The sequence below is a fragment of the Lynx canadensis genome, chromosome E2 (assembly GCF_007474595.2).
Source record: "Lynx canadensis isolate LIC74 chromosome E2, mLynCan4.pri.v2, whole genome shotgun sequence".
Classification (NCBI taxonomy): domain Eukaryota; kingdom Metazoa; phylum Chordata; class Mammalia; order Carnivora; family Felidae; genus Lynx; species Lynx canadensis.
Window position 1 is genome coordinate 26,777,099 of NC_044317.1, and position 15,301 is coordinate 26,792,399.

The 15,301-nt window shown below is 41.8% G+C and overlaps 1 protein-coding gene across 2 annotated transcripts in view; it reads right to left on the reverse strand.

The window, feature by feature from the left end:
- Nucleotides 1-15,301, reverse strand: part of CCDC113 (coiled-coil domain containing 113) — a 29,860-nt gene that overhangs the window by 3,229 nt on the left and 11,330 nt on the right. For both annotated transcript variants that reach the window (XM_030297410.1, XM_030297409.1), the window contains 2 exons: nt 11,540-11,647; nt 765-920 (listed from right to left, as the gene is read on the reverse strand). In XM_030297410.1, the coding sequence (XP_030153270.1) occupies nt 765-920; nt 11,540-11,647 (264 nt within the window). The remainder of the gene's footprint in view (nt 1-764; nt 921-11,539; nt 11,648-15,301) is intronic.

Here is a 15,301-nt window from a genome sequence, read left to right on the forward strand (position 1 = left end):
GGGGCTTTCTTTTTTCGCACTTTGCTTTGCATTTTGTTTCCCATTTCTCCCTGGCGATTACCAGGAGCAAGGGTGCTCTGAGCACACCTATCTCAGGAAAAGGCTGCGGGGTTCTCAAAACAAAGGCCCAGGGCAACTATGTAAATGCATGGAATCGGGTTCTGAGTGATATTAAAAATCCATTATCTCATTAAAAAAAAAAAAAACTGGCTTCTCCATGTATAAAGTAGCAATCACTACATCACCAATGGTGGGGGAAGGGATTCAGAAGCTTCCAGAATTCATTAAGAAAACAAGCAACTGGGGCGCCTGGGTGGCTTGGTCGGTTAAGCGTCTGACTTCAGCTCAGGTCATGATCTCACGGTCCGTGAGTTCGAGCCCCGCATCGGGCTCTGTGCTGAAAGCTCAGAGCCTGGAGCCTGCTTCAGATTCTGTGTCTCCCTCTCTCTCTGACCCTCCCCCGTTCATGCTCTGTCTCTCTCTGTCTCAAAAATAAATAAACGTTAAAAAAAAATTAAAAAAAAAAAAACAAGCAACTAAAAACAATATTACTACAGAGTCTCTTTCTGTCCCTAACACTGAAAAGGGAACTTACCAAAAGGAAAGGGCATCCTTCATTTCCCTTAGAGACTTAAGTGACTGCTGAGATCTCTCACAGACATTACCTGTCCAAACACCTGTACTCTTAGCTTGAAAAATGAAACCCTTAACAAAAACGTGAAGGACATGAAAGGCTGCCTGTCTTGGGGTTCACGGAGACTTACCTCTGCAATCTCCACTTTCCTTTCCCACATCTTGATGGTCTTCTCCAGGTCCCCAGTTAGGATCTTCTCCCGCACGTACACCATCACCTGCGGCACTTGGAACTCAGCCAGCTGTCTGCGGAGTCTCTTGTTCACGGCCTCAGCCTTGGCCCGGTCCTGGGTTGGGAAGGACCAATTAAACCAGGGATTCCTGGCAGTTCTGGCTTACTGACCCTGGCATCTCTCCCCAGTTTCAGCGGAGTTCTCAAAATAATGTTGAAATTTTCAAAGGAGGGGGGAAAGTTGCGAGATTCTGATTCTGGTTATTCTTATTTTTTACAACTGGTGATGTTTTTCATCTAGTTCAGAAACACTAAGTGCAGTCTAAAACAGTGTTTTTTCCCTGCCTTTCTTCCTTCATTAAGGAATATGTTTTTATTTTTAGGTTTGGTGGGTTTTCTGGGGGAAAACTATGTATTTAAGTACACTTTGATTTGATCAGTCTCAACTCTCCTTTCTGTAAAATATACATAACATAAAGTTGCCCATTTTAACCATTTTTAAGTGTGCAGTTCTGTGGCATTCAGTACATTCACACTGTTGTATGAGCTTCACCACCATCTGTCTCCAGAACTTTTTTCATCTTGCAAAATTAAACCTCTGTACTCATGAAATGATGACTCCCCATGACTACTTCCCCCAAGCCCCGGCAACTGCCAGTCTACTTTCTGTCTCTATGAATTTGATTACTCAGGTACCTATATAAGGGCAATCACACAACATTTGTCCTTTTGTGACTGGCTTCTTTCACTTAGTACAATATCTTCAGTGTTAATCCATGTTGTAGTATATGCAGAATTTCCCTCCCATTTAAGGCTGAATTATGTTCCATTGTATGTATACACTACATTTTGCTTCTCCATTCATCTATCCATGAACTTTTGGGTGGCTTCCACCCGTGGGCTATCATGGACAATGCTGCTATGAACATGGGTGGCCAAGCATCTGTTCAAGTTCATGCTTCCAATTATACTGGTTATATACCCAGAAGAAGAACTGCTGGATCAATAGTTACTCAATTTTTTGAGGAATCTCTGTCTTTTTAAATTTTATTTTATTTTTTTTAATGTTTGTTTATTTTTGAGAGAGAGACAGACTGTGAACGGGAGAGGGGCAGAGAGAGAGGGAGACACAGAATCCGAAGCAGGCTCCAGGTTCTGAGCTGTCAGCACAGAGCCCAACGCGGGGCTCGAATTCACGAACTGTGAGACCATGACCATGAGAAGTCGGACACCTAACCAACCGAGTCACCCAGGTACCCCTTAAATTTTATTTTTGAAATTATCATATAGTAAAATTAACTAGTGTTTTTCTTTTTTTTTTTTTAATGTTTATTTTTGAGACAGAGAGAGACAGAGCATGAACGGGGGAGGGTCAGAGAGAGAGGGAGACACAGAATCTGAAGCAGGCTCCAGGCTCTGAGCTGTCAGCACAGAGCCCGGCGCGGGGCTCAAACTCACAGACCGTGAGATCATGACCTGAGCCGAAGTCGGTCGCTCAACCGACTGAGCCACCCAGGCGCCCCTAGTGTTTTTCTTTTAATCGAGTGGATTCTTTGAATCAGCAATGTTATTTTATTGTTTTAACAATTGTTTTGAATAGGTAATACACTTAATTCAAATGGTATAAAAATACAGAGTGACCATCTCCCGTCCTACCCTCTCCCTGGCCACATAGTTCCCTTCCCAGAAGTATGCACTATTTTTAGGTTTTGTGCATTCTTCTAGAGATCTACATTCATATAAACATATATATCTCCCTTTTTTGCACAAAGAATAGCCAATGCTATTCACTTTTACTCCTCCAACTTTATTTCACTTAGTAAATATTGAAGACCTTTCTGTATCGGCGCAGAAAAAAACGACTCGTTCTTTTTTTTTTCCATTGTATAGAAGCCCTCACAAACAAGTCACTTAGTTCCTCGATCTCTTGCTGTTACCATAAACAATCCTGTGATTACTAATCTTCCCGGTATGGTCATACTCTAAATACACAAGTACATCAGTAGGATGAACTACTGAAAATGAAATTGTCTGTTCCGAGGTGGCAATTTTGCCCCCAGGAGACATTTGGCAATGTCTGGATGTATTCCTGGTTGTCACAACTCAGGAAGTGCTACTGGCACCTAGTAGGTAGAGGCCAGATATGCTACTAAACACCTTACACGGCATAGGACAGCCTCCAGAAGGAATTATCTGATCTAAAATATCAGTGGTGTCCAGGTGGAGAAGCCCTGCCATGAACATATGTGTATGTTTGGTAAAGAGTGTTAAATCGCCTTCTAGAACAATCAAGCCAATTTTGCCTCTGCAGCAGTGTTTGAGACTGCCTGTGTTTTCTCCGTTCTCTCAACACAGTCTTACCGAATTTTTTATCTTTGTTAATCTAGGAGAGGGGAAATGGTATCTCATTATGGCTTTATTTTGCATTCCTTATGAGTGAGGTAGAACATCTTTCATATAAGATTTTTTGCTTTTCTGTAAACTGTTTGAATCTTTTGCCCATTTTAAAAATTTTTTTTGTTAGTTTTCTTAATTTGTAAAAGATATTTAAGTTTTAAGAAAATTAACTCCCTGTGATATAAGTCAACACATTTTTCTAGTTATTTATTTTTTGGCTTTGCATATGATGGTTTTTGTTACACTGGAAAAACTTCATTTTTATGTAACTGACTTTATTGATTTTATGTTTCTGGGTCTTATACCTCAAAAATCCTCCCAATTCCAAGAGTATAATAAAAAATGTTCCCACTGTTAAGTTTAGGACTTTTAATGTTTTTATCATTTATACTTAAATCTCTGATACATCTGGATTAATTTCACCATAACTTTTGTTTTTTCCTAAATGGCTATCTCACCATCCCAAATCATTTATTGAGTAATCTGGTTGTGCCTCACTGTGAAGATATCTTTATCATAAACTAGATGCATCATATAAAAACTTTATCAGATACTTGATAATATATATGACATATATGTGATCTGTAATGGGGCTTATCATAGACTTATATTTTTTCTTTGAACTTCTAGTTTATTCATGAGCTTGTTTTTAATACTGTAATTTCATATCATGTTTCAGTATATGGTAGGGCTAGTCCACTCATTTACTTAAGAATTTGGGGGATATTCTTATTTAATCTTCCAAAATTTTGGAGCCAATTTATTTAAGTCCTTTAAAAAAAAATCTCCTTGGGGCACCTGAGTGGCTGAGTCAGTTAAGCATCCAACTTCAGCTCAGGTCATGATCTCATGGTTTGTGAGTTCGAGCCCCACATCAGGCTCTGTGCTGACACAGGCTCTGTGTCTCCTCCTCTCTCTGCCCCTCCCATGCTCATGCTCTGTCTCTCTCTGTCTCTCAATAAATAAATGTTAAAAAATTTTAAAAATAATAAAAATAAAAATTAAAAAATCTCCTTGTTATTTTAATTGTAATACCATGATTTCACAGATCAATTCAAACAGAGCTAACATTTTTATAATGTTGAATCTTCCTAGCCTAGCATTGTCTTTTAATTCCTTGCTTCACAAAGTACATCACCTGGGAGGTGGGTAAAAATGAAGACCCTTAGGCCTACCCAATCAGAATCTGCATTTTAACAAGATCCCCAGGTGGTTGGTTTGTACCTTCTAGTTTGAGAAGCACTGTTTTAATTCACTCTGAAGCAAATCAATAAAAGCATTTTTTTAATTAACTTGTCAGAATGCAATAAAACTTGTCAAGAAGCATTCAGTGAATATGTGCTATGTCTAGCATATATCTGTGGGGACATCTAAACATGTACCTAGAACCATCAGTAGACATTCTTGTGAGGACAATGATTAAAGAATACCTAAGATAACGTGTAATGAAGGAGTAAGAACCAAGGCATTAAAAATAAGTTCTACTGCTAGGAGGAAGGTGCTGAGAAGACCAGGAACTGCAGTCCCTACCCAGCACTTCACTTGTAGAGCAGGGGTGTCACCACAAGACAGGCAGGCCACTGTTCCCACCTCTAGGTCTTAGCAGCAATGCAGAAGTTTTGCTCATGGGGAGAGACTGTAAAATAGAGAGCTCCAGAGTGCTGCCTGGAGGGACTGACTGATTTTGGAACAAAGTGTGGGGAGTTCATGCCTAAGTACTTTCTGGAAAACAATGGAGATCTTTGGGGTGAGCAATTAGGAGGCAGCTGGAAGTTCTATGATAATAGTACCAACAAACAATAGACCAGCTGGATGTTTAACAGAACCAGGTAAGGAGACCATTAAGAAACTTCATGGGATTGGAGCAAACCTCAAAGACTGCCAAAGAGGTCCCTGCAAAGGGGACTGACTTTGACTTGATCAGAATGTGCAGCAATTAATGTCCCAGAGGGTTGGTGAAAGCAACAATCAGCTAGTAATTAATGGAGGCTAACAGCTGGGTATGATACCAATAGAAGCAGAACAGCCAGATGCTTAGCTGGAAGATGAAGGAAAGAGTCAAAGAGAAGTCAGCTGAAACACCAGTCATTCCTGGTTGTCAGGGACACTTATCCACAATCAAGGCTTCCTCCTTTAAGGAGCAACACCAGAGGCTATCAATAGCAAGAGAAATTAGACTATAACATCTATTTCTAATAGTCAAGCCAAATCACTAAATGAGCAAAAGGTGAGTGGAATTAGTATCCAGCATTGCTATAATATTATCTAAAATGTCCAGTTTTCATCAAAAACTACAAGATGGGGATGCCTGGGTGGCTCAGTCGGTTAAGTGCCAGACTCTTGATTTCAGCTCAGGTCACGATCTCACAGTCTGTGGGATCGAGCCCTGCATGTGGCTCTGCGCTCACAGAGTGGAGCTTAATTAGGATTCTCTCTCACCCTCACTCTGCCCCTCCCCGCCATTTCTCTAAAAATAAATACCTAAACTTTAAAAAAAAAAATTACAAGATAGGCAAAGAAACAGGAAAGTGCGACTCACAAAGGGAAAAAAGCAGGCAACATAAACCACCTTTGAGGGAGTCCAGATGGTGGACTTAGCAGACAAAGTCTTCAAAACAGTTATTATAAATATGTTCAAAGAACCAAGGCAACCATTTTTCTTAATTTAGAGAGAGAGTGTGCAAGCGGGGAAGAGGAGTGGAGGGAGAGAGAGAATCTTAAGCAGAGCTCTATCCCATGACCCTGGGATCCTGAGCTGAAATCAAGAGTCAGACCTCAACTGACAGAGCCATCCAGGCACCCCAAGGCAATTGTTTTTAAAGAATTAAGAGAATATATGATGTTAATGTTTCATCAAATAGAGAATATTTATAGAGAGGTAGAAATTACTTTTTCAAAAAACAAATGAAAAATTTGGAATATTTTCAACATAGTAACTGAAATGAAAAATTCACTGGAGGAGATCACAGATTTAAGCCAGCAGAACAAACAATTAGAGATTAGAGATCATGAAATAGGAAAAGCACAGAGGAGGGGCACCTGGGTGGCTCAGTCCGTTAAGTAAAATCTGACTCTTGATTTTGGCTCAGGTCATGATCTCACAGTTCATGGGTTCGAGACCCCATTAGGCTCCATGCTGACAGTGTGGAGCCTGCTTGGGATTCTGTCTCCCTCTCTCTCTTCCCCTTCCCTGCTCTCTATCTCTCTCTCTTAAAATAAATAAATAAACATTTAAAATATTGAAACAAAAGAAAAAAGGAAAAAGAAGAAAAATTAAATCACAGAGAAATGTGAGACACCATTAAATGTACCAGCATACATGTAATGGAAATTTTAGAAGGAGGGGAGGAAGAGAAAGGAAAAAATATTCAAGGAAACAATGGCTTTCCATTATTTCCATTTTCCAATAATGGAAAACTTCCAAAATTTGATGAAAAATATTTTTATGAAAAATATTAAGCTACATATCAAAGAAGCTCAACAAACTCTGAGTAACAAATTGGAAAGAAATCCATACCCAGACACATCATACCCAAAATGTTGAATGACAAGGCAAAGAGAAAATAGTGAAAGCAGCAAGGAAACACAAGTAATCACATGCAAAGGAAACCAAATAACAGCAATAGCTGACTTCTCATCAGAAATACTGGAAGCCAGAAGGCAGCAGGATAACATATTCTAAGGGCTGAATGAAAAAAACCTGTCAAACAAGAATCTCCTATCCAGCAAAACTATCTCTAAAAATGAAAGCAAGCAATGAGCACACTCAGATCTTGGTTTCTAATGCTATTCTCAAGTAAGAGGAACCTGGACTCCTTGGAGAAATGGCTAATTATAGCCATTCTGCTGAAGCAGAAAATATATGAGATGAGTCTCAAGCATTTTCTAGTGCCAGAAAAGAAAAAGTGCTAAGACACCCACACCCACACACACACGCCCGCACACATGCACACACAGGGATATGTCAAAGGTACATAGGCCAACTGAAAGAGCTCCCAATGGCCAAGGTGAAACAATGTAATAAAACAAATAATATTAGATTATAACCCAACATATAAAATTAATATCCATGGTCCCTTTGACAGCACATATGCTAAAATTAACATCCATGAGTTGATACTGATATACATAAATGATTAAAAAAATAAATGGAGGAGAATAGACTAATCTCCCAGACAGATGATCCAAATAGTTTATAACTCCCCACTTCTTCAGTGTGGGCTACACATTGTAACATCCTTCCAAAGAATATGGTCTGAATATTAGAGGAAAGAGTAACTGTATAGTGGATAATCCCACAGAATATTACAGCAGCCAGATGATCAAAGTTGACATCAGTAGTGATAAGTCATGTTGACAGTATGCTCCTTTGATAGGATGTGATGAAAATGGCACTTCACCTCTCTGATCTTCCTCCCAAAAACCATTTAACCTCAGTCTAATCATAGGAAAGACAGCAGACAAATCCTAACAGAGGAACAGTCAACAAAATACTTGACCACTTCACAAACTTTCAAGGTCATCAACAATAAGCAAAGCCTGAGAAACTGTCAAAGCCAAGAAAAGCCTAAGGAGACGTGACACTGAATGTAATGTGTTATCCTGGATGGGATCCTGGAATAGAAAAGGACATCAGATAAAAAGGATATATGAATAATATTAATTATAAGTATTAATCATAAGGCATCAATAATGGTTTATCAATTTTAATAAATATTCTACTGTAAGATGTTAATAATAGGGGAAATGGGTATGAGATATTTGGGAACTCTGCACTCTTCACAGTTTTCTAAAACTGTCCTAAAGTAAATTTTATTTTCTTAAAATGAAGAATAGACATTCCCAGATAAACACACACCAAAGAGAATTTGTTGCTAGCAGACCCCCCCTTACAAGATATACTAGAGGAAGTTCTTCGGGCTGAAAACAAATGACACCAGAAAGTAACTTAAATCCATGTGAAGAAAACACATAGCACAAGTAATGGTAATTGTGTAAGTAATTATAAAGGACAGTATAATGACATATTCTCCTCTCTTAATGGATTTAAAAAGCAATTCATAAAGCAGTATGTATATAGTTCTATTGTGGGCTGGTAACATAAAAATGTAACACATTTGATAATGACAGCACAAAGGCAGGGTGAACAAAGCTATATTTGAGTAAGGAAATAGCACAAGATGGTAACTCGAATCCACAGGAAGAAATGGAGAGAAGCACATTATGGTAAACAGGAAGGCTAATACAACAAACTCCAGGAATATACTTCATCTCCTTTCTTCTGGCAGCTTTTAGACCCCTTCCTCACATTTACAAGATTAACTCAAAATGTATTATAAACCTAAATGTAAGATCTATAAAACTCAGAACAGAAGACATAGGCCTGAAGCTTCATGATAGTAAGTAATGGTTTTATTTTATTTTATTTTATTTTATTTTATTTTATTTTATTTTATCTTATCTTATTTTATTTTATTTTTCAGAGAGAAAAAGCGTGCATGCACATGGGGAGAGGCAGAAGGAGAGGGAATCTTAAGAGGTCCAGCAGGGCTCAATCTCACAATCCTGAGATCATGACCTGAGCCAAAATCAAGAGTCAGACACTTAATCGACTAAGCCACCCAGGCAACCCAAGTAATGGTTTCTTAGATATGACACTGAGCTCAAGTGCAAAAGAATAAAATAGATAAATTAGAGCTCGCCAAAATTAAAAACTGTAAACAGTACCATCAAGAGAGTAAAAAGGAAACCTACAGAATGGGAGAAAATATTTGCAAGTCATATATCTGACAAGTTATTTGAATCCAGAATACATAAAGAATTCCTATAATTCAATTATAAAAAGACAGATAACTCAATTAAAAACTTATTCAGGGGCTAAGGGCTTGAATAGATATTTCTCAAAAAAGACACATGGCCAATAAGCAAATGAAGGGAAGCTCCATGTTAATAGTCATTAGGGAAATTCAAATCAAAACCACAATGGAGGTATCACTTCACATCCACTAGGACAGCTATTAGAAAACAAACAAAAAACCCTGGAAAGTAACAAGTATTGGTGAAGATGTACAGAAATTAGAACCCTCATGTGTTGGTGAAATGTTGGTAAAATGGTACAACCCCTTTCTTTTTTTTTTAACGTTTATTTTTGAGACAGAGCAAGACAGAGCATGAACAGGGGAGGGTCAGAGAGGGAGACACAGAATCCGAAGCAGGCTCCAGGCTCTGAGCTGTCAGCACAGAGCCCGATGCGGGGCTCAAACCCACGGACGGTGAGATCATGACCTGAGCCGAAGTCAGACGCTTAACCGACTGAGCCACCCAGGAGCCCCAAGTGCAGCGCCTTTCAAAACAGTTTTGCAGTTTCTCTAAATGTAAAAATGTCACCATATTTAACTCACAATTCTACTTTTACCTCTATGTCCGAGAGAAGAGGAAACATACATTTACACAATACTTGTACGCAAAAGTTCATAGCAGCATTATTCTTAATAGCCAAAAACAACCCATGGGAAACAACCCTTTAACTGCTGAATGGATAAAACGTGGTCTATATCCATACAAGGAAATATTTTTAGCCATGAAAAGAAACAAAGTACTGACACATACTACAACATGAATCTTGAAAATATTGTTGAATAAGCCAGTCGTGAAAGACCACATACTATATGATCTCTTTTCAGTGGAGTGTCCAAGGGCACCTGGGTGGCTCGGTCGGTTGAGCATCCGACTTTGGCTCAGGTCGTGATCTCATGGTTCATGGGTTCAAGCCCAGAGTCAAGCCCTGTGCTGACAGCTCAGAGCCTGGAGCCTGCTTCGGATTCTGTGTCTCCCTCTCTCTCTGCCCCTCCCCTGCTCACACTCTGTCTCTCTCTCTCTCTTTCTCTCAAAAATATAAACAAATACATACATACCTACATACATACATACATACATACACACACACAAATAGAAAGCCCAGAACAGGCAAATTCACAGAGACAGAAAGTAGACTAGTGTTCATCTAGGGCTGGAGGGCAGGAGTGAGGTGAAGTGGGAAATGGACAAGGATTTCTAATGGGTACAGAGTTTCTTTCTAGGGTGACAAAAATGTTCTCAAATATTATGCTGATGGTTACACCATTCTGCGAATATACTACAAACCATTAAAATGTGTGCTTTAAATGAGTGAATTATATAGTACATGAATTAAAACCCAATACAGCTGTTAAAAAAAAAAAAGGTAACAAGAAAACTAAAATATACTAAGCAGTGAATGCCAGGCTTGTAAAAACTGATGCTATGTTTTACTTATAATCTAATAAATGTCCACCCAAACAAATAAATACCACAGAAATTCTGCATGGAGAGAGCACAGACTACTCCTTGAACTTTGTTACCGGCCACTCTGTACCGAGATGGGTTTTTTTGCAGGTGTTGGTTCTCCATCAAGGAAACAATGTGGATGCCATGACAAAAGTGAGTCGGCTGTAGTCATCCTGTGGCTTTTCACCTATCATAGACAGGTTTGGGGCCACACATACTGCTGGGGACACTTATCCCATTCAAGACAAGGTCACTAATAACTGTATACGTTATGAGGCTGACAAAGCATTGCTATCCTGGTTCTAATGGATCACCACAAGGGTTGTGACATCTATTTCAAAGATGTGGAAACTGAGGCCTGTCTAATTAAAAGGCATGTTCAAAGCTAGAACCTGGCAACACCAAAGCTGATGCTCTTTCCCCCATCTTTCCAAAAAAGTCCTCTGAGTCACATCCTGCATGTATTTAACTTGCCAAAATTCAACTGTATGCGCTCAGCAAAATAGTGAGAGTGTTAACTCACAGTGTAGATGTAAGGGGCTCACATCTTTTCACACTGTGACCATCATCCCAGCATCCTCTATACCGAGTAAAAACTACATGTTTAAAGAACTTTCTCTCCTTTACACAGAACACTATATTTTGGCATGTGTACTTTTTCTCATACCGATTTTTACACGCATTCTACACTTTTTGTGAGGTTGTATACAAAACACTTTGAATATGATACTTTATGGGTCACTTAAGGAATTCTCGAGTGTTATCTGGACTCTACATGATTTCTAGACTGATTCATGCTTTCTACGTGATTTTTGACTCTAGACCCTAACCTAGCAATAAAATGCCAACACTACTGGGCCGTGAGTTCCTGGTGCCATTTCTTCTTTTCGATGGCCCTGAGCTCTTTTGACTTACGGTCTAGGCTTTTCTAGACAAAAACCAAGGTGGCTTGGGTCTTGGTGTGCACTGGCTCAAGCCCTTGTAGACAGAAGGAGACAAACACCAGAAACAGCACATTTTGCCCTCTCCTACCTCCTCTGCTTGTAGGGTTTCGCTTTCAATTTTCTCAAGTAACTCATTTCTCAGCAAGATCTCCTTGTCCAGATGGATGGACATTTCCGTTGATTGCTGTAGCTTGCTCTGAAATATAACAACACAGCAAGTCTTTAGCAAAGATGATAGCTCAGGACTACAGGACATGTACTAAGCAGGACAATACGAGACTGTCCAGGAACTTGGGCCTGCTCTTCTCACAGCCTCCCATATCTTTAGAATGCTGGTACCCAGATGGGAGGGGGAGGTGAAGACCTGCAGAGTGGCCAGACACACCAGGATCCAAACCCTGCCCCACCATTTACTAAAAGAAACCTTGGGCAGGTCCTGGAACCTCTCTAAACATGGTCGCCTCACAGGGCTGTGGGGAGAGGCTTAAGGGAGATAAACATGGCAGAGTGCTGAGCATGGTGCCCGACGACACTCACACAAACAGCTGCCATTACTAGATGAAGAGAGAGAGATACTCCCCCGGAGGTAGGTGCCATTATCCCACTTTATAGGTGAAAGAACTGACTCCTAAGAGGGTGAAACAAATTTGCCCAAGGTCGTAGAGACAAGAGGTTAACCAGGGTCTGAACCCATGGGCTCCATGGGCTCTACCCGTCTCCAATGCCTGTCCGAGCTGGGCCTGCTGGCATCATCAACTCCTGCACGGGCTGCCCTGCGGCTTCCGATCATCACCTGCGGCTACCTTTCACCAGCTCCCCCCAGGGTCCTGCTTCTCAAGATTTGCCTCCGTTGCACTTTGTCTCCCAGCAGGAGTCAGCCTGGAGTAGTTGGGACACACTCTGCTGGGCTGAAGAGTGGGCCAAGGGACAGAATCCAGCGACTCTGAGGGGATCGCTCAACAAGTTCTGAGACTCCGCTTACCCAGCACCAGGCACTGGCCAGCACAACGACCTAGGCCATGCCACCCAGAGGCCGGCTTGGGGGCTACATGGAGGTGTAAGAAACAAAGTAAAACTGCAACTGTGCTGAGCCCTAAGAAGGGGAGGATAGCGGTCGAGTTTCCCTGGGGGATAGGATGCTGGAAAGTGAGCTGAAGGGTTATATCAAGCGTGTCTAGGTAAGAGGGGAGGGAAGAACATGCCGAGCTAAGGAAAAGCCTGGGAGAGGAGGGTGCTGGGGCATTATGCCCAAAGTATCAAATCTTAGAGCAGGCAGAAAAGCCTAGAGCCATGTGCCTGGGGGACTCAGGGCACTGGGGGCCACCACCCTCCTTGTTCCTCTTCTCGCCAGACCTCCCTTCTCTAAGGCTCATTTCCTGCTCCACCTTCTGCATGTAGTTGCTCTGCCTAGGAAAGTGCCATGGGTCAGAGACCAGGCTGAGGGGGTGGGCTGGGGGGCAGTGGGGGGCAGCGTGGGGGACCTGCAAACCAGCAGGTCACAGGGGAGAGAAGGAGAGCAGAGGGAAGGCACTAACCCCGCAGTACAGAGAGACAGGGCAGGAAAGGAAGGACCGCAAGGGCACCTGTAAGGCAGTCCCTGGCTCCGGTGGGGCAGGGCCCTCAAGGTGTGAGGACAGCAATTTGTGATGCTGAGCGGGACGCCGGTCACTTAAGGTGGCTACTTCTAAAAAGGTACATCTGCTCTCTCTTGCTGTGTAACAAATTATCACAAATTTTGTGGCATAAAACAACACCCTTTTATCATCTCAGTTTCTATAGGACAGAGTCCAGGCACAGTGTGGCTCGATTCTCTGCCCAGGTAGGGTCCCGTGGGGCTGAAATCAAGATGTTGGCCAGGGCTGGCTCTCATCTGGGGTCCTCTTCCAAGCTCACAGACCGTTGGCAGAATGCATCTCCTTGAAGTTGTAAGACTAAGGTCTCTGTTTTTATCCTGGCGGCCACAAGGTCCCTCTATATTTAAGCCAGCCATGGAGAACTTCTTGCTTAGAGAATTCCCTCCAGTGCTTCAAATCTCTGACTTCCTCTTACAGACAAAACTCTCTCCTTTCACAGGGCTCATATGATTAGGTCATGTCCACCCAATAATCTCCCTATCTTAAGGTCAACTATGCCATATTATATTATGTAATCATAGAACAGAACCTAATAATAGAATCCATCACACCCACAGCCTTGGGGGATTGTACAGGGTATATACACCAGGGGGTGGGGAGTCTTGGGGGACATCTTGGAATTCTACTGACCACAAGGCACTAGTTTACATGGAGATCACTAGTTTATAGTCAATTAGGAATGACACATCACACCTGTCATCATACACTTATATTCTACTAGATTCTACCAGGGAGAGCTTGACGGCATAAAGTCAGAGAAAAAGGTGCCCCTTTGGCTGAGGCTCCTGGACCAAACTCACAGAAGAGGCCGTGTCTGTTTCCTTCGCATCTATACCCTCAGCACTTAGCCTGGTGCCCGGCATGCCACAGGTCCCTGGTATGTTTGGTAACAGTTATTCTGCATATGAGCTGCTGAAGTGAACACCTGGTAATAGCTATTTTCGTGCTTTCACAAGGTCTTACACTTGGGTGTTTGATATTTATATGAAAGTGGTCTCTCCTGCCACCACCATCCCCCCAACCCACCATCCTCTAAACACACACCTGAATTGCTAGCAGCTCCTTTGACAATGCTGGCTAAGCACTTGCTTTGGCCAGGCACTGTCCTCGGTGCTAGGAACATGGCGCAGGCCAGCCAGAGCTCTATCCTGGTGGTGAGTCGCAAAAATCTGTCTCTGAGAGGTGAGGCACCATACCCATGGTCCCTAGTGGAATACCCCTTCAAACTCAGGTGAGGTAGGACTCCGAAACTCAACAGTTGTTCTGCCTCCATTTCCCCTAGGAGACCTAACAACTGAGACACGGAAAAAATGAGCCGGCTCCTCCCTCAACCTGTCACTGAGTCCACTGTAGGATTCCTGTAGGCACTTCCTCCCAAGCTCCACCATCTGCTTACTATTATTTGAAACAGGCCTGCAGGAATGATGGCCTCTAGGGTTCTGACCAGAATAGTTCCCATCCCACTCACTGTGGCCTGTGTTGCTGCTGCATGGGTACGGCCAACAATTTGTCCTCTGCATTGACACTTGTCCTAAAGAGCTCAGGCCCTGGACCTGGAAGTTTCATTTTATAAACCAGTAGCTCCACTCCAAACCCCTAGCTTTTCTACACAAGACCAGACAGGCTCTGTGCTACTTAAGTTGATTCTATGGGATAAGATCAAGATCCAATGTGATGCAACCACGTACTACCCAGCTTTCTACCAGTGAGGGCCTGGGAGTCATGGGGATTGGCTTCATCTTGAAATAACAGTGATCAGATAAGCTAACTACTGATGAGATAAGATCAAAATGGATGATCTATTGCAGATGGATGACACATGAGTTTCAAAATGCCAGCACAATGCTGTCTACATGCTTTATGCCAGGGAGAAGCAGTTGGGTTAGGTGGGACACGTACCGGACTAGGAGTTCCAGCCCTGTCACAAACTTGTTGCTTGAACCTGGCAATTATTTTCTCTTTGGGCCTCAAGGTTTTCATTTGTAAAAGGAAAATGTTGGACAAACTTAACAGTCTAATCTAAACATCTCCAAATTTACATTTTAAAATGACACTGTGTGGGCCAAATGAAGACCACCTGTGAGTTACCTGAAGCCTGTAGCCACCATTGTCACCAGGGCACTAGGCTAGGGGTCAGCAGCCTTGCTCTGTAAAAGCTGGATAGCAAATATTTATTTCTTTTAATTTTTTTAATTTAAATTTTATTTTATTTTAGA